This window comes from Bidens hawaiensis, unplaced genomic scaffold (genome assembly GCF_021521415.1).
Source record: "Bidens hawaiensis isolate Kalapana, Puna unplaced genomic scaffold, B.hawaiensis_p1.1 tig00014716_1, whole genome shotgun sequence".
NCBI classification, from domain to species: domain Eukaryota; kingdom Viridiplantae; phylum Streptophyta; class Magnoliopsida; order Asterales; family Asteraceae; genus Bidens; species Bidens hawaiensis.
In genome coordinates this window covers 97,229-115,884 of record NW_027492290.1, presented here as the reverse complement: position 1 = coordinate 115,884, position 18,656 = coordinate 97,229, and the positions used below count along the sequence as shown (strand labels likewise).

General features: G+C 36.7%; 1 protein-coding gene and 1 pseudogene across 2 annotated transcripts; both read right to left on the bottom strand.

Annotated features, from left to right (window-relative positions):
* Nucleotides 1-508: 508 nt before the first annotated feature.
* LOC143547386 (5'-methylthioadenosine/S-adenosylhomocysteine nucleosidase-like) lies at nucleotides 509-10,196 on the bottom strand (annotated as a pseudogene). Its single transcript, XR_013137761.1, has 8 exons — nucleotides 10,054-10,196; nucleotides 9,920-9,983; nucleotides 8,929-9,020; nucleotides 8,287-8,393; nucleotides 8,116-8,190; nucleotides 4,818-4,892; nucleotides 4,650-4,742; nucleotides 509-909 (listed from the first exon to the last, which is right to left on the bottom strand). The product of XR_013137761.1 is annotated as a 5'-methylthioadenosine/S-adenosylhomocysteine nucleosidase-like (transcript).
* Nucleotides 10,197-12,765: 2,569 nt separating this feature from the next.
* Nucleotides 12,766-14,910, bottom strand: LOC143547385 (COBRA-like protein 1). The gene is made up of 5 exons (XM_077038823.1): nucleotides 14,829-14,910; nucleotides 13,979-14,428; nucleotides 13,528-13,687; nucleotides 13,188-13,441; nucleotides 12,766-13,125 (listed from the first exon to the last, which is right to left on the bottom strand). The coding sequence occupies exons 2-5, from the start codon at nucleotides 14,262-14,264 to the stop codon at nucleotides 12,827-12,829; spliced, it is 999 nt and encodes a 332-aa protein (XP_076894938.1). The 5' UTR covers nucleotides 14,265-14,428; nucleotides 14,829-14,910; the 3' UTR covers nucleotides 12,766-12,826.
* Between the last annotated feature and the right edge of the window lie 3,746 nt (nucleotides 14,911-18,656).

The following is an 18,656-nucleotide window of genomic DNA, read 5'->3' as shown; positions in this document are numbered from 1 at the left end:
GACTCTACCACGGATTTGCTGTTGATGGGATTTACTAAGTACGATGATGATTTCTAATAGTATCAGTATTAGTATCAGTCTCTCACACACACACATATTTATACATTGTTTTCAAAATATAATAATGCATCGACAGTCAGCGATAATAATAAATATTATTATGATTAAGGACAACAAACACAAAAAGAGAGAAACAAAAAAATAATAAAAATAAAACATTATAGAAATAAAAATAAAACTTTTAAAGAAAGACCATAAAATTTAACAAATGTTAGTTGGTAATAATACGCCAAATAAAAGTGTTGAAAGAATTCGTAGTTTAGGAGAGGAGGTATGACAAGGAAGACAGAAAGAGGGGGTACGCTATTCCTTTCGATATTTTGATCCTTCACTATCATAGTGTCATGGTCCAAAGAGTTTGAGACCAAATAGGCAGGCCCATGTGGACTATGGCCCGCCCAACTTCAACAAATATAAAAGCTGCATTCTTAATTTAGCACATAAAACCTTAAAACAAACCACCCTCACATTTCTATTAAAATTTGGATGCATAAAGTGCTTCCATAAAAGCAAATAATTTGACAAACAATATAAATAAAGTTTTTGATTTTATGTCAGAATACAGCAACTGAACCCTAGCTATGAAGATTTCACATATAAACCAGTACTTTATTTGAATAAGTTCCTGTAACTTTCTGGCCAAAATGCAGTTTTAGAGTTCTGACACAGATTTTCCAGCAATGTAATCAACCACCCTGTAACGGCTTTGCCGAGTGCAACCGTCACTGCAGACAAATTCTGCAAAAATTCCTCCGAAGTTGGTCTGTCTCCATCCACAATATCAGTAACCGCTTTCACAAATATAGCTGGCACTTTTAAGAGATCTGTTACATAACCCACAGCAGCTCCCTGAATAAACAACACTTTCAGATTCTAAACAATGGCACCGTCTGCAATATGTATTAACATATTGGAGACGTCCATGCAGAACACTAAATATTGCGAGGACACAGAACAAAATCGATCATTCACTTTTTCAACCTTTTAAAATTTTGAAATAAAAGAAAATGATAGAAATGCAATGTTTATTTTTCTTACTTGAAATTAATAAAAAAACATATGAATATATTTCACTTATGCATATAACACTACACATGTGTAGGTATTAGCAACATATAACCTACAAAAGTATAGGTAAAAGATTAAAAATTCAAAAACATATGAACAAACTAGTTTGAATGTTTTTTGAATGTGCACAAACATATGCATTTTTAAGTACAATTTTTTAAAAAGCATGAACCATTGATCAAAAGAATAAACAATTATGCTTGTTCACTTTGTCCTTGCAATAATTTAATGTTCTATAACGAACCTCATCGTATAGGGTAGGGATATTGTAGAAAGGATGTTACGTGTGCCAAGAATCTAAGCTGCGACACTTATATTTTAGGGCAAGGGTAGATGTGTCAATAAAATTACAAGTGGTTTTAGATGCAGTGTTGGCCTTAGTTGTGTTAGGAACAAAGTGGCGCGCGGAAGCGAAACAGCACACACATGCACAACGATAAACACACATAAACGAAAATATAAACGACACAAGAATTTAACGTGGTTCGGTCCCCGCGAGGGGACCTACGTCCACGGGCTGCAACTAGGTTTTCTTATTAAGCTCAAGGCACACAAGATTACAATTACAACTAGGGTATATATAGACTAAATCTAGGGTTCCTAACTTGTTCTCCAAGTTAGGCCCAAACAAATAAGATGGGACCCATTAGGGCCGGCTAACCCTAATTAGGGCCGGCTGCCCTAATACCCTTTGTTCGAGTCTCCAACCCTAACAATCTCCCACTTGGAGGCTCGAGCAATCCTCAATCCACCATCCAAGCAAACCCTATACCTGTAACTCCAGTAATCTTAAAAACAGAAATCTTCCAAGCCTCCAGTTCCAAGAACAAGCTAAAACTTCACGGTCAGAAGTTCTCCAAGCCTCAAGCTCCCAAGAACAAGCTATGATTTCAAATAAAAGAAGTCCTCCAAGCCTCAGTTCCCATAAACAAGCTAAGACTTCAATCTAATCCTCCTAGTTGCAGCGGCCCGCTCCTCAATTACCTGAAGAGCCAGTTGAAGCTCCATTGAGCTCCAACCCAACAGTCATCAATGACCCAGCCATGGCAAAACCCGCCATTGACTCATCCTCAATCTCAACCGGCTCCCACTGATTCGAACTACCGGCTCCAGAGACTCCCAGAGAAAACACCACTCTCCAAAACCTGCAAGTACCCAGGAGAGATTTTCCCATTCGGAATTCCGGTATTCAAAACCCAACGGTGTTTTGAACTGTACCTAGAACACGGTTCGTGCTCCCACTGTTCCAAAACCCCTGACCTAGTTTAAACCTCCGAATGCACTCAGCTACATCCCGGTGGCTCCAGGATTCACACTTGCAAAATGAATCCACTTAGCTCTACCCGATGCAGCGAGCCAAGACTTTAATACTCGGAAGTTGGTTCCCTTCTTCCAGCGATACATAAACTTGTACCTTCCCAAAGTCTTCAATAAGATTCACCAATACTTCACTACAGTGGGTAACATGAAATGAAGTATACCAGAATCTCGAACCCAAGAGTCTCACTGCCTTCACTGAGTCCCAATGCATCAACCCAGACACATTCTCAGAAGCAGAATTCATTATCTTTTGACATTGACTCTAAAGAATGTCACGAACCTCCATGCAGCTCCACGAAGTCAACTATGCCCAGCTCCCACTGTCCCTGTTATCCCAACCCATTACCAAAACCAACATTCCATGAGATTATCCCCGATCGTACTTTTCCCGGTAAACGTGTTCACCCAGCACAAGATCCCGGATCCCCTCAAATGTCGAACTGCTGATCACCACCGAACAAGAAATAATTTCATAGTTCCAGACCAGCTAACCGGCAAACGGTTATAACTAACAGCAGTAGAGCTTTACCGAAAGCAAACGGTACCAAGGATTCCGCGATTGTACACCCGATCAGCTAATCCTAACCGAATAAACCTTTCAACCTGACTTCCCTTTTTTTTTCACTTATGTCGTCACCAGCACACCAGAATCAGAATACTTAAAACCCAAAGCATTCCAACCTGCTAGTTCCATTTTCACCTGTTTTATCCCACAGTACCACATCCAAGTTCCTTTGACAAAACCAACCAACCGAAATCCAAACCGGTCAAACCTTCGATCATACCCATCCCGTCTTCAGCTATAACAATAGCAATCAGGAAACAAATCGAAACAGTGAACACATCAATGGTACGAGCCAGAACTTGACGGATGTTCTCTACCGAACATTGTCAACTGACCGATTTGCTCCTACAATAAACTTCGCAGACAAATCTAAACCCAAATATTGATTTTCACGTAACTCGGTTCTCAAACAGTTGATAATAAACAGTCAACAGAAACTAACTAAATCTCTAACCTTTATTCGACGAATCCAAGAGTTTTATAACCAAACCCTAATCGGCGGCTTCAAAGAGATTAACCTGGTACTATAAACAAAACCATTTATACCCGCGATGTCATAACCCGAAACACCTGACCCGACCTTCACCTGCAAACCCGAGTGAGACCAGCAACTTCAAGAGATCCAAAACCGGAACTCTAATTGCAAATTCACTCCAAATCAGCCCCGAACAGCCCTGTTTTCTTTCCCTTTTTGCGCAACCTAGGGTTTCTCCTTTACGAATCGTTCTTCCGTGCAATACCGTGTGCAACAACGAGCCAAAGCTCTGATAACACTTGTTAGGAACAAAGCGGCGCGCGGAAGCGAAACAGCACACACATGCACAACGATAAACACACATAAACGAAAATATAAACGACACAAGAATTTAACGTGGTTCGGTCCCCGCGAGGGGACCTACGTCCACGGGCTGCAACTAGGTTTTCTTATTAAGCTCAAGGCACACAAGATTACAATTACAACTAGGGTATATATAGACTAAATCTAGGGTTCCTAACTTGTTCTCCAAGTTAGGCCCAAACAAATAAGATGGGACCCATTAGGGCCGGCTAACCCTAATTAGGGCCGGCTGCCCTAATACCCTTTGTTCGAGTCTCCAACCCTAACAAGTTGAACGCACATGAACTCACTGTTGTAATCACACAGTGCAATCATGTGTGGACAACTTAGATGCCCGCCCTGTTTGTCGAAACTTTTTAAAACACATCGTTTCTTTCGTTTGTTTTTTTTTTTGAAATTACATCAATGTTATACTCAAATTAAATAGAACAAAATCCTTAATTTTTTGTGTTGTTTAAGGAACATAAAAGATGATATTAGTGGAGGTAGATTCAACCCAAAAAGTCAATAACTGCGTACGATTCCTTAACCATTGAAAAACAGTCCAAAACAATAATGATTTCGTGGTATAGCAAGAATAACTTATTGGAACGGATTCTGAAAACCTTAGAACTAGTTATCCTAATATGATACAGGTTCCAAAAAAGCCATGTGGTCTAACAATATATCTTCCTGTCGGAATTACTCTCCTATATGACCATTTTTTCCCAATGTGTGTAATTAATCAGACGACAAAAGAAATTGATTACTAGCGTTAACTAGTTTGTGTGTGTGTGTGTATAAATAATTGAAGATTACCTCCATGTCTTTGATGGCAGCATCATTTGCAAGTATTGAAGCTTCATCCTGTAAAGTCATGTCCAAAGAATCTCCAGTAGACAATTTACCAACCTGAAAATTGGTAAAAAAGAAAAATAAGTTAGTCAAAGTCAAAGTTTGCAGTGTAAATTGTAACATTAAAGTAACCTTAAAATCAAGTTCCTTCACAAGATTTGGTGTAGAGCATCCTAGTTTCAAACCAACACCATAAAGATCAAAAACCTATACCAACAATCAAAGCATACATTAAAAAAAGTAATAAATTGTTAACAGAAAACCATTGTTACAATTAGAGGTGCACAAATCGGTTTTTTTTAAAAAACCGGTTCGGTTATTAACCGGACCGGTTTTTTTCGTCCAGGAAAAAAACCGGTTCGGTTAATAACCGGTTTTTGTGTATGAAAACTATAACCGGTTAGGACCGGTTTAGGAACCGGTTAGAACCGGTTAATAAACCGGTTTTTTTATTAACCGGTTTTTTAATAACCGGTCTAACCGGTTAACCGGTTTTTTTTTTTTTTAAATAACCATTATTTTTTCACAGTATAAACAAACCGGTAACTACAAGGCAAACCGGTAACTACAAGGCAAAACGGACTGACTCCATTCTTTGCTTTCGTTGTTAGGGTTCTTTGCTTGGAAGATTAAAAACACATAACTTTCATTTATAGCTTTTACATTAAAAATACAAACATTAAATCGTTATCGCATATTCGTAACTCTAAAATACAAACATTAAAGAATGCTTAGACACGATTACATTAACAACTTGCTGTTTCTTACTCATTATTTTCCTCGCTACCCGATCCCGAGCTATTCCTTAGGTAATCGTCGTACGCGGCTTCTTCATCGGTCATTGGTTGAGTGTGTCCTTGATTGACCTCGTCTTCATACAAGCCCGCCTCATAGTCCATTTCCCCCTCGAGTGAGCGTTGATGTTGTGCCCTATCTAAAGAGTCCAAGTAATCCTTGTAGCAAATAGACATCTCTACAGCTGGTGGAGTGAGTCGAGTCCTCCTAATCGATATAACCCTGCCAGAAACAGAAAAAGCAGACTCCGAAGCTACCGTGGAAGCTTGGACCGTTAGTAAATCTTTGGCCATGGCGGCGAGGATCGGAAACTCATCCTCCTTACCTCTCCACCAAGCCAGCAAATCAAGACTTCTAAATTCATCTGGAGTCATGTGTTTCACAAAGTTGGTACCACCATACCTTCCAAGTTCACTGCTTGGGGTGTTTACCTTTTGACGTTTACCGGCGTCTTCCCAAATCATGTAGTACATCCCCATTTCAAGGTCGGTTTGGGATTGGGATTGGGCAACAGCTCTTAACGAGTCATGAATTTGGGAAGACGACCCGTATTTTGTAAGGTAAACATCATACATGTTAGACAAGGTGGTGTTGAAAGCATTCTTTAAAGTTTGGTTATAATAGGGGTTTTGATCGTCGTTTAACTCTAGCTCATCACAAATTTTTTCTATTAAAGCTTCAACACCACCAACATTTATGCAAGGGTTTAACGCAGCAGCACATGTCTAAACAGCGGGTAGTTGTTGAAAATATTTTCTAAATTTTTCTTTCATTTTTACACCCATATCAAAATAAGGTGCACCCCTACAATGAAGTTCACTCAACTTTGTGCACATGACAACAATTTTTGGTAAAGCAATGGGGCTTGTTGGATAGTAAACTCCGGATAAACTAGTTGTGCAAGATTTAAAAATTTGAAGGACCTCCGTAACGATCTCAATCAATAACCAGTTTCTAGGATCGTACGATGCACATTTACCCCTACTTGACATTATTTGATGAAACGCAATTAGTGATTCTTTTTGTTGGATGGCTTTCTCAAACATATCACAAGTCGAGTTCCATCTTGTTGGACAATCCCAATTGGGCCCCAACCATTGACAATTAGCTTCATCACAAAATTTTTTGTATCTTGAAAACGTTTTATTGTTGCTAAAAACATCTCGTAACATTCTTTTAAAATTGTTTCTTTGCGTTTCGATCACGTTTAACCCATCTTGCACGGCCAAGTTGATAATATGTGCAATGCATCGGCTATGAAAAAACGCTCCATCACAAATAGGTTTATACTTTAATTTTAAATGGCCAACCGCGGCCGTATTGTTGGACGCGTTATCAAACGAAATTGAAAAGATTTTATGTTCAATCTTGTATTGTCGAATGACTTTATCCAAGAGTTTAAAAATATTTCTACCCGTGTGCGGGTAATCAAACAATTGAAACGCAACGGTTCGTTTCATCATTTGCCACGACTCGGGGTCAACCCAATGAGCCGTCACACAAATGTATGAGTCGGGCGAACCATTAGGTACCGACCACACATCCGTTGTTAAGTTTACACCAGTTTGTAAGTTTGAAAAGTATGAAATTAGTTCGGATTTAGCGTTTTTCCAAGCTTTTAAGACAATCTCTTCTAAGGGTCGAACGACTTACGTGTTGGTAGCGTGGTTGAACATACTTTTGCATCATCTCCGTGAATTGAGGGTTGTCGAAGTGGTTGAAAGGAAGTGTATTTTGAATCACAAAGTTTGAAAACTGTTGACGTACCGCTTCAAGGTCGTACGTAAACACCGTTCCTTGATTCGTCATCTCCGGCTGCGAACTACTTCCCGATTCGTCCTTCAAGGCCTTGCAAAAGGGCCTTTGTACATGCGCTTTTAAAGAGGAGTTTGCATCTTTGCCATAAAACTTCAAACAATGTTTGCATCGAGCTTTTTGGCTACCGTTAGACATTTCGCATAGGTCGAAATGTTGCCAAACATCTTGGTTTCGTTTCGTGGGGATGACCCGAACGACCCGTGTTCGAGGCACCCATGTTGACGGATGAAGCAGCACTTTGGGAGGCCATGATAATCGACTACGAAATAAGAGCGTATGGAGTGGTAATGTGGTATAATTGAGCGTGAGATAACAAAATAATCGCGTATGTAATAAACGTTTAGAGCGTTTGGAGTTGTATAATCGAGTGTGATCTAACCAATACCCAACCTAAGCTATATATTGATGTTTGTGGGGGGTAAAATGGGGAAAAAAAAAACGGTCAAAAAATAAAAAAAACGGCTATATGGCCGTTACTCAACGGGAAAAAACCGGTTTTTAACCGGTTAACCGGTTTTTTTATAACGGTCAAAAACCGGTTTATAAAAAAACCGGTTAACCGGTTTTTTTAATAACCGGTTATTAAAAAAACCGGTTTTTTAATAACCGGTTATTAAAAAAACCGGTTTTTTTTATAACCGGTTTTGGATCCAAATTGTGTAACCGATATATAAACCGCCGGTTTGTAAACCGGTCAAACCGGTTTACAAAAAACCGGGTTTTCTTAAAAACCGGTTTCCGGTTTAAACCGGCAAACCGGTTCGAGGACCGGTTTTTTTGACCACCTCTAGTTACAATAATACTATCTTTAGCTTACTGGGATTGGTATCCTTCTATCATGAAAGGCAACTTCACACGCAAGATACACATCACCAATACAAGCTCCTTTTGCCTGCAAACATCCAAAGTTCCAAACCTTATGAATCTACATCACCTAACAATATGCAGTTTAATTCAAGATCATGTAACACAAAAACAAAAATCATACTTTAAAACCACCAGCAGTGCCTGCATTTATAATGAGGTCTGGTTTCAAAGCTTGAATAGCAGCATATGTTACAAGAGATGCAGAAACAGTACCAACACTGTCAACTCCTGTAAAGCAAATAATTACAAAACATATGTATTATGTGTGAACCCTCGGGTGGGAAAGCAAATACACGTTGCTTGCGGTGCGCGCATATAATGTATATATGTGTGAACCCTCGGGTGGGAAAAAGTGAAATTGTAGTAATTTTGACGTTATTTTACTAATCTTGTGAAAATAATGTTAAAAGTGCGGAAGGTTAATCAAGCATCATGTGGTGGCGTTGATAGCCGAAAGACAAGGGTACATGCACCGATCGACCGGTGTGCCGATGGTTGAGTGTTATGTGCCTTATGTCCAAGGCTTGATGCAAAACTACTATCGAGCCAAGGGTCTCACCGGAAGCAGCCTCTCTATTCCTACGGGGTAGAGGTAAGGCTGTGTACATCTTACCCTCCTCAGACCCTACCACAGCTTTGCTATTGGTGGGATATACTGAGTACGACGATGATGATGATATGTGTTATATTTTCATAAATTGATTTATTATTCATGAATCATGTGGCATAGTAAATTGCATGCATTAACATAACCGACACTCACCTAAAACAGCATCTTTCCCCGGCCAAATGATGTTCACATTTAAACCTTTGTAAGTACCATGATAGTGGACCCAAGGTGTTCCCTTTGGGAATCTGCATAACGGAATTGTAAATCAAATTCAATGTAATAAACATAAGAAATATAATGAAACACAAAGCTTTTACCACATGGATTTAGAATGATGATACAGGAGTCAATTGCTATTCTTAACAAATAATTGGGGATAAACTATGTGATTGAACATATGTACAAACAAAATCAGCATTGCAAATCGTAGCCTTATGAACATTAAAAAAAGGAAAATTGGAAATAAATAATCCCACGTTTTGTGTATTGGCCGATAATAATCCCACCTTTAAAAATAACTACCAACGGTCCAACCTTTCAACTATTTTTGTCTTGATGGTCCTCTGTTAAAAAAGACTTAACGCCGTTACGATTTTTTCCGAGTTTCAAACCGATGTTTTCGGGCTTTTGATCGGAAGAAGGATACGAGTCAATTGATATAAAACTTATCTTGAAATGGTGATCTAAACGACGGAACAGTGTTTCAATTCGGGTGTTTGAATTTCCCATTAACAAAAATCAATCCATTTGATACATCGTTTCGAGATAAGTTTTACATCAGTTGACTCGTATCAGTCCTCCGATCAAAAGCCCTAAAACATCGGTTTGAAACTCGGAAAAAAACATAATGGCATAAGTGTTTTTCAACGGAGGACCATTGAGAGTTGAAAGGTTGAACCGTTGGTTGGTAGTGATTTTTAAAGGTGGGATTATTTATTTCCAATTTACCAAAAAAAAAGGGTTGAATTGCAAATGAATTCAGACCTAAATCAAACAAGAATTGAAGTAAAATGACCAATGATATTATGTAGGTTTTGTCACATGTTTGGACAACTAAAGAGGTAGGATAAAACCCTGAACTGTAAAATTATTAATTAATTAATTAAAGCACAAGAGGGTAAAAATGGTTAAACAAAAATTACAGAGAGAATTAGCGTCCTCCGTAAGCTCAAACGCGTTGACAAGAGGCAGTGCTTCCGTCTGCATAGCTGATCAACAAACCACAGCTTCCTTCAAACACAATACTAAAACCTATAATATGAATATGAAAGTAAGTACCGATGATGATAGCAATAGTAGATATTGGACGGTTTTGATCACTCGATGACTCCTGCTGGTTGCTGCTGATGTCATCTTCGTTAGGCGGAGGAGTCATCGTCGGCGGCGGCAGTTACTTTCTCTCTCTAAAAGGTCCGGCGATATAGAGAGAGAGAAGTGATTGATCGAATATTAAGGGCGGATGCAGAGAAACAGGTCTTTGATTGGCTTTCTTCCATGCTGGACCCACCTAATATATATTAATAATAATGCTTCAAAACATGTTTTTTTCACTTTCCTGTTTCTTTTTAACCATGAACATTTGATGGCATGAGGTAATCTAATGACAAAAGATGGTCTTATATGTTTGTGATAGCAGACAGCACTAGGTAGTGCAAGCCCGAATTTCCTTTTCTGGAGAAAGTCTGCCTGTCTGATAGCCCTCTTACGATAAAACCTTATTTGGGTCGTATTCAAACTTAAACCTTGTCGCATAATCTCTTGCTCAAATATTTATTTCTTCTCTGATAAAGGTTGAGCTAAAAGCCTAAAAGTCATTAACACGGGATCCACATAATAATGGTTCAAAGCTGCTTATTTGACTATTTGCAAATTCTTTTATATTTTTTTATTATTAACTTATAGGTTATAGTCGTTGAAACTTATAATCCCAAATTTGATGATTAGTTGGCACACGAATATCATCGAATACACACGTGATTTTCTACTAAAAATGGAATGTTGTAATCTATAAAGATTTAGCATACCCAAACCCTATAACTAATTTAAATAATTAATTTTGACGGTTTTTTAGTTGCACCATGAAGTATGTTTTACTCCAAATCATTTGAAGTTATTTTCATAATGAATATAGGCTTAGAAAGAATGTGGTTTAGTAACTTGGTTGAATTTTTCAAAAGGTTTGATTTTTGTGTTTAATTATTCATTTGAAGATTTTTTATATTATACGTGTATAGTGTACTCAATAGGCAACGTATATGTTTTGCATAGAGAGACTAGGATAACATTTATTACACTTTTATAGTTTGGACGGAAGAAAGACAATATAATCATTCAAGCTAGTGCGAAATCGATAAATAGAGATGGAGGTATACTCTTGGTAAAGATGTTGACGTATTGAGAGGTTAATGGAACATGCATAACTTGAAGCTGATTCATCACCGATTTTTGCCGAATAAAACAAATGCTAATCTTAGTATGTTTGGTGCACCGATGTTGTAAACTTGTACTAGGTTTGGACATGAAAACGGTCCTGGCATTGTCACAATAGACAATGGAGGCATGAAGATAAAGGAGAGGATAGTGAATCAAACATGTGTTGGCAACAACATTGGCAACTCCACGATCTTCAGTTTCAACACTTGAGCGAGAGACAACACCCTAGCATTTCAAAGACGAAGATATTAAGTTGTCATCCAAAAATACACAATACCTAGATGTGGATGGACAAGTATCCGAACACCCTCAATCAATATTAGAGAATTCAATGAAACAGTATGTAGATGTGACATATAATTGTAACTTGTGATCTAGAGTACCTTTAATGCAACAGATAATGAGTTTGAGTGCATTGAGATGTGGTTCTCATGGATTGTGTATATAGATAAACCTTGACTACATATGAGATGTAAACGTTAAGTACTATAAAGCACCATCAAGATGGAAGACATAATTAAGATAGGAAAGCTGACTCATTTTTAGTGTGGATAGAAGACAAAGATCTAGGATGACGCTTTAGCCATACTTGCACTCACTCATAGATGGCAATACGTGTCCTGAGATGATCTATTTCCTTTTTCTTATAATTATTATCTAGATGAATGAAATTTGCCGAGTACCGTCCCCAATAAAAAAAAAGGGCAATACATACATCAACTAGAGGTTCTCCCCTTTCATGAAGTTAATGACTTGAGGTGTAGGGTAGATTCTAGAACTGACCATGAAGATTATTCTTGATATCTAGTTTTTAAATGGCAATACCATGTCATTTTGTCCACCACAAGACTTGAACTCTCATTATTTAAGGAGGAACTCTACTTTAACCTTATCAAACACCTTAATACCAGTGGGCTACAAACCTCTTTGGTAAAAATAATAGTTATCTAGCTGATAAGCAAATTGTGTAAAATTAGAGCACTCCTTAATTCACAAGATTTATTAGTCATAAAATTTAATTAATTAGTCATGCAAATTAATTTTCTAGTTAAGTCGACATGAAAATTCAAAATATGATATCATATTTTATATAAAAAAAAACTTGATTTATCTTTGTATTTCCATTCTTTGTAAAGGAAAATGAAAACACACACGAGTTAAACTAGTCAATTAGTAGTCTTGAACACACTCGCTTTCACATCTTCAAAGAACAATATGACCACAAATGAAATGGTTAGACGTTTTCAAAGGGAAACATTAATATTATAATATGTGTCATTTGTATATCATGCAAAAAAAGACCTAAAAGCACGATCATTCCAATATACTTCCAAGGCAAGCACACTCTTTGTTTGCCCATCATTTCAAAATGACTGACTTAAGCTTTCTATATACTTGTTTTTTGGTTACAAACTTGCAAATAAACCAACACTTTGCTAAAACGCATAAGATTTTTGTGGAGCTAAAATGATGTGCAATAACAATCTCTTGGCATTTATACTATACATCCATAATTGCCAAAATGGTTCGTTATTACATATCATCAATCACTATTTTCTGGGCATTCCAAGTGGAACATTGGTTAGTTTGTAGCAAAAAACGGAATATAAAGACGGTATTAGAATCTTAGTAGTTTGAAGTTGATATAGATCATGATTAAGAAGAGGATTAGATTATGGAGCGGTCTACGAGTAGATGCACCATTTGGGAGCATCGGGTAACTGTCCGGAGATGGCATGACACAGTTTTCACCCGCGAAATAAATGGTTCTTGGCAAAGCCCAACCATTCTGTAATGTGAATGTTTTGTGGTCCTTGGCTAGAAGTATTTCTGTTGATACTGAGCCCACTCCATCCATGTCTGCGTTCACGAGCTCGGTGTTGTAGTAGTCTAAGCCCCAAAAGAGGGCTACATCTTCTACAAAAGGTTAAGTTGGTGAAACATGACACGCTTTCGATTAAGATGTTTTTAGCATTTACCTGAGATCCCATCAGTATGGAGTAAAGTAGTATTGAAACTATAAGTTGTTGCAGGCTGACTGAACCCTGGATGGTGAACTACAAGGTTCCAGTTACTATAATTTCTATTGTAGTTTAGATTTGTAACCGTGAGCTTCACCCGCCAATGATCAATATAGTTGGTTTTAACATGCCAATGGACTCGAAGGGGACACATATGATCAGTGCATCGCACCGTGTCCAAAGCATTGATGAATTCTGAACCGCTTGTACCACTTTTCATCAAATCAAAGATTAGATACAATTAGCTAGCTATATTTTCTATAAAGCATATATAGTAGTAACTAAATATCAAGCCTACCTGATGCAGGAAAATGTTTTCTTGTCTGCTGGTCTGCACCCACAGCTGCATTGAGGACATGTTGTAATATGTGGACTATAAAATGTGGACATTGATACACAACATACTGGTGTTTTGTTTGCCAAATAACTAGAGTATGTGCAAGTCGATTTCCATGTTCCTGAAAACCATCGTCAATACTCGCTTTGTGTTAGAAAAAACTTTCTAATTTTAATAACCAGGATCAAACCAAAGTACAAACCAAATTAACTAACACAAATACTTGCATGATGTGGTCCCTGTTTATTGTAATTGTAATAATGTTGTTTTCGTAACCGTCTAATGGGCAAATAAGTTTTGACGGATTTAATCAATTGTTTCATCCAGAGCTAGAAATAGTACAAAAACGATCCACAAACACTTAATTACTTGAGTTTAATTTGATCAGCTTAGTATAAGGATGATATCTTACTAAAAACTTGTTCATATCTTATTCCCCCATCAACAAGAGAAACCGTCGGTTGAGTTTCTTGAACAGGGCTGCAAGTGTAGCCCGCTCCTGGTGCCAGCAACGTAAGATTTACCGGCATATTAGTTGAAGAATTTCCCTGTAGGTTACCAACAACAATGTCAAATGATGAAGATGATTGTGCAGGGTTAATAGCCAAGGCAGCAAGAAGACCACCGCGACAACAGTTCTCTGGTGAGTTAGGATCGCGGCCGTCTGGCATGAGATCTACTATCTCGGGGGTTTGCATACAACAATGAGGTATCTCATTTTTGAAACCAGTGCAGTTCCCTCGGTGAGTTGCAATAGCACCGGATATTGACCAAATGATCTCGTTGTTGGTCCATGTGAATCCTAGTTTCCACCCAGGGTCGCCTACTTGACGATATTGATAGTAGTTTTGGATAGTCACCCCTTGCCTGCATCAACCAATTCAAGATGACAACACGGTTATACAAATGGAGTAGTGCCTAACGAGCCATGTATAGTAATGTTATGATCACACTATTGCTCTAAGTTATGGTATTTTGAACAAAAGGCTGTCATCTACTTATTTTAACACTGTTGGATCGAAGCTTGACGTCGAGTGGAAGCAAATAGACCACACACATAGAATTCTCAAAAAAAGAGAAAAAAAATTGAATGATTGAGCTATTACATAAAGTGGGAAATTATAAATTTGGCAGGTTTAATACAAGAGAACTGAACCTTATGGCAGTAAGTAGTGTTAACATAGTGCACAAAGTTATTACAAATTGCAAGTGGTTGCATTTAAATTAGATAAAATAAAAAAAGAAAGTGTAGATCACAATACTAACCAGATAGCCATCATTCGTCCAACGAAGTACGTCAAATGTAACTGTCACATTTCCATTTGGATCCAACGGGTCATAGCAATCTGCGGTAAGATGAGTGTCGTTGATTAGTTTTCTACTCCACAACCAAAACTACCTTGCATCAATAGAAAAGAAGAGTAAGACATATGCCTGCGAAACTGCATATGGCCAACAGCAACACAAATAATGGAAAACACAACCTGAAACCCATTATTGACACTGAAAAAACGTTGCAAAGGAATAAAAGATATGTGTGAGTATATATTACATACATATGTCCTGCAGATTGCGAAGGAATCTTGGAAGAGCCATCTGCTTGTAAAACATGCCAAAATTCGGCTGGAATAGTCCAAATGTCATTGAAAACTTCACCCATTATTTGTAGTTGTGGTTAGTTTAATATATTTAGTGCGCGTTTGTTTTACATAATGAATTGAAATTGAAATTTGCATAGAATTTGAAATTGGAAGGATTGAATTTGGAATCTGAACATTCAAATAGGAATTGGAATTGGAAGGAATTGAAATCCAATTCCATTCTTGATTGTCGTTTGGCAAATGAATTGTAATCTATCACTCCACAAATGAATTGGAATCGTTTTTTTTTTAACGAGGATAACGGCGGAAACATTTTAGATTTTAGATTTTTTGTTGTTTATTTATATTTTGAGTTATAACTTTTTTAATATTTTTTTTGGAATTTTTTAAGGGTTTTATATTAAGATCAAAACTCCCTTAAAAATATTTAAAAACAATTATAAAAATTCATAACTCAATATATAAATCAAAAACAAAAAAAAAAACTAAAATGTTTTATTCGTCGTCTTCGTTTAAAAAAAATAAACTTGAGAAAAGATTCTCATGAATTTCCTTGAAATCCTTTACATTTTGGAATGATTTGAAATCCCTTTATTTAAAGGAATTTGAAAGAAATGAATTCCAATTATTTGACAACCGAACACACCAAAATGGAATTAAGATTCCAATCCCAACGAAATGAATGCGTCATGTCATGGGATTTTAATTCCAATTCTTTTGAATTCCCCACGAATTCTGTGAAACGAACGCGCAGAGTCCCGTACCAATCAATATGATTCCATTATTTATCTTAATTCTAGAGCAAAGGACTTTGTTTTTAGTTACCCGAGTGGAAATTTTCCACAAGTACGTAATAACAAACTGCATTAACAACGATTTACGGTTATTGAATTTACGAATGATCACTGATCAGCATATGCATTTTTCAAATTCAAAAGCATTTCTAGGATGATCCTGGAAGATCCATGTGGAATCTTAAGCTTCTGGCCCTCGTTGGTATCTAGTAGTAAATTATTTTGATTAAAATAAGTATTGTTAATTCCAATAAGTTCCATGAAAATATTGCTTGTTTATACCTCATGGAAAATTAATACGAGGGATCATATATTAAAGGTTATGTACAACTCCTTTGTCTCCCAATAGCAAACCATAAGAGAATAGACAGGCTAATACACATATTGGTACCGTTTGATGTGATATTAAAAGTTTAATTTATATTTTTAATCATCAAAAACTTAGGTTGAGCCCATGAAGCCTCAAATTTAAAAAATTGTTCTAGCAATTTACAGTTTCAAGTGATAACTCATCAATACTTGGCGAGTCTTGGTTAAATTTCTCTTAAGCTTTTAACTTGTAACTATATATACTAGCATGTTAAAACCCATATACAAATGATATTTCAAGTAAGCACACACCATTTGCACATGACATTTTCAACAAGCTAAATGGTATCTGGTTTCAGTACCGAATCGGGTACTTCTGTTTGCCGGTACCAATTCATGAACAAATTTTTTAGGTTTCAGGATCGGTACAGTACTGGTACCGATATTTTACCGAATGTTTGCCTTTAGTACCATAGTGAGCATTTTCGGTTCCGATATTGGTACCCATTTTTGTCGATTTTGATTTCGGTATTTTCAGTACGGGTACAACACTATGGAATAATGGATGTTGGTACCAAGCGAAGTTTAGCAATTAAAGGTTGCCAGGAAATGAATGAACTTAGCTTGGATTTGTAGTTGGCGTTCCTTTTGAGTGTGATAATTTCTCCAGATTTTTGTTTTTATTTCATTCTTGCTTTGGTCAAGGTTAAAATATATGTTCACTTGTGGATCTTATCATTGATGATGATAGTACTTGGCTTATAAACTTCAATAGTTATTCAACATTACGTGTGTACTTAGGCTATAGGGTATGTATTCACGCCCCTTAACTTCACGTACACACAACACCATATATCTTACCATTTTTCACTTCACCTCATCTTAAGGAAAGTGTTAACCCCCTTAATCTCCTTTAATTTAATGTAAAATTAATTTCTAAATTATTTTGTGTGTGTAAATTTTAAAGCCCGTTAACATTTTAGCACATCTTGCCTTTAACACCCCTTAACCCATGAAAGGAGTAGTGTTGCCAAATCAGCTTTAAACGCCTAGACGTTAATGTGTACCCCTAGGCCTTAACAATTGAACAAGGCTTAGGCGCTTAGCACATTCCCTCCTTTATCTGTTTTAATTACAAAATTTTATGAAGCTTCTTGGTTTAGACTATAGTATGATAGTTTTAACGCTAACTGATTATGTTATAACATGAACTAGAGACATTTTGAAATATTTGAACATAATTTAGGTCAATGGCTGAGTGGTCAATCTATGTCCGAGCATGCATATATCGGGCGCACTGGCGAGGCTTAGTTACGCTACATATAAAAAAGTAGTGTAAATTTACCCGTTTCTGTTCGAAAAGTTTTTATGCGTAACGTAAATTCTACTGTGCTCGTCGTATCTACTATTATATTATAAGTTAAAATCTACAGTTGCTTGACGTATATTATGATGTATATAACTTATTAGAATGGTTAAATATAAAGACGAATATATATATTTTTTTGAGTGGCAAATTTGGATCACTGATGGGCACTGCTCATCCGATTATCTTCATTCCCTAAGTATTGAAGTCTCAGGAGGAAACCCACCATAGATAAGAAAACTTACTTGCCCAACCCGAAACCCCCCCCCCCCCTTTTTTTTTTAATAACGGATGGACTTAAACCCAATATCTTCCTCTTTTTAAACAGAAGTCTTTGGTCGTGTCACCTCATTCACTTGAGCTAAAGATCATTCACAAATACAGCTATTTGTATTTCTGCCTTTATAAGCAGGGTGAAAATGTAGTTAGCAGTCTATCCAATTTGGTTAGTTCTAGTTATTGATTTCACGCTTGTTTGTTCTCTCATATCCTATAACTTGGGACCAACGTTTTTATTGTTTAATTTATTGTACAACCACTTAAAGGTCGACCAAAAATTATTGGATTCAGTTGACTTTTCTTTCCATCATATTCTAACCGATGCCATGCCTTTCAAAAAAAAAGTAATAATAAATAAATAAATAAACAAATATAAATAAAAAAGGATAAGGATGCCCATAATTTAATACATCGAACTGACTCCATCCGGTTTCTGAACATTTAAATGAGAAATCATATATCATGATTGAATCGAATTTGTTTTTTCCTTTCCTTTTTAGAATATCTCATTTTTCAAAATATCTCATAGAATAATAAGTTTTAAAAGTATTCCAACTAGATTATTCATACAATTTGTGTTTCAATCGGGTTACTAATTCTTTAAATTGAGCTTCATCGGATTTTTGGTGTCTAGAAAGCAATGGAGGAGAATATGTACGGGGTCGAGATTTGCAATATATGTAGTCAGGTTTAAAAATTTTTAGAAAAACTTTAGTTATATTAAAAATAAAAAATAAATTC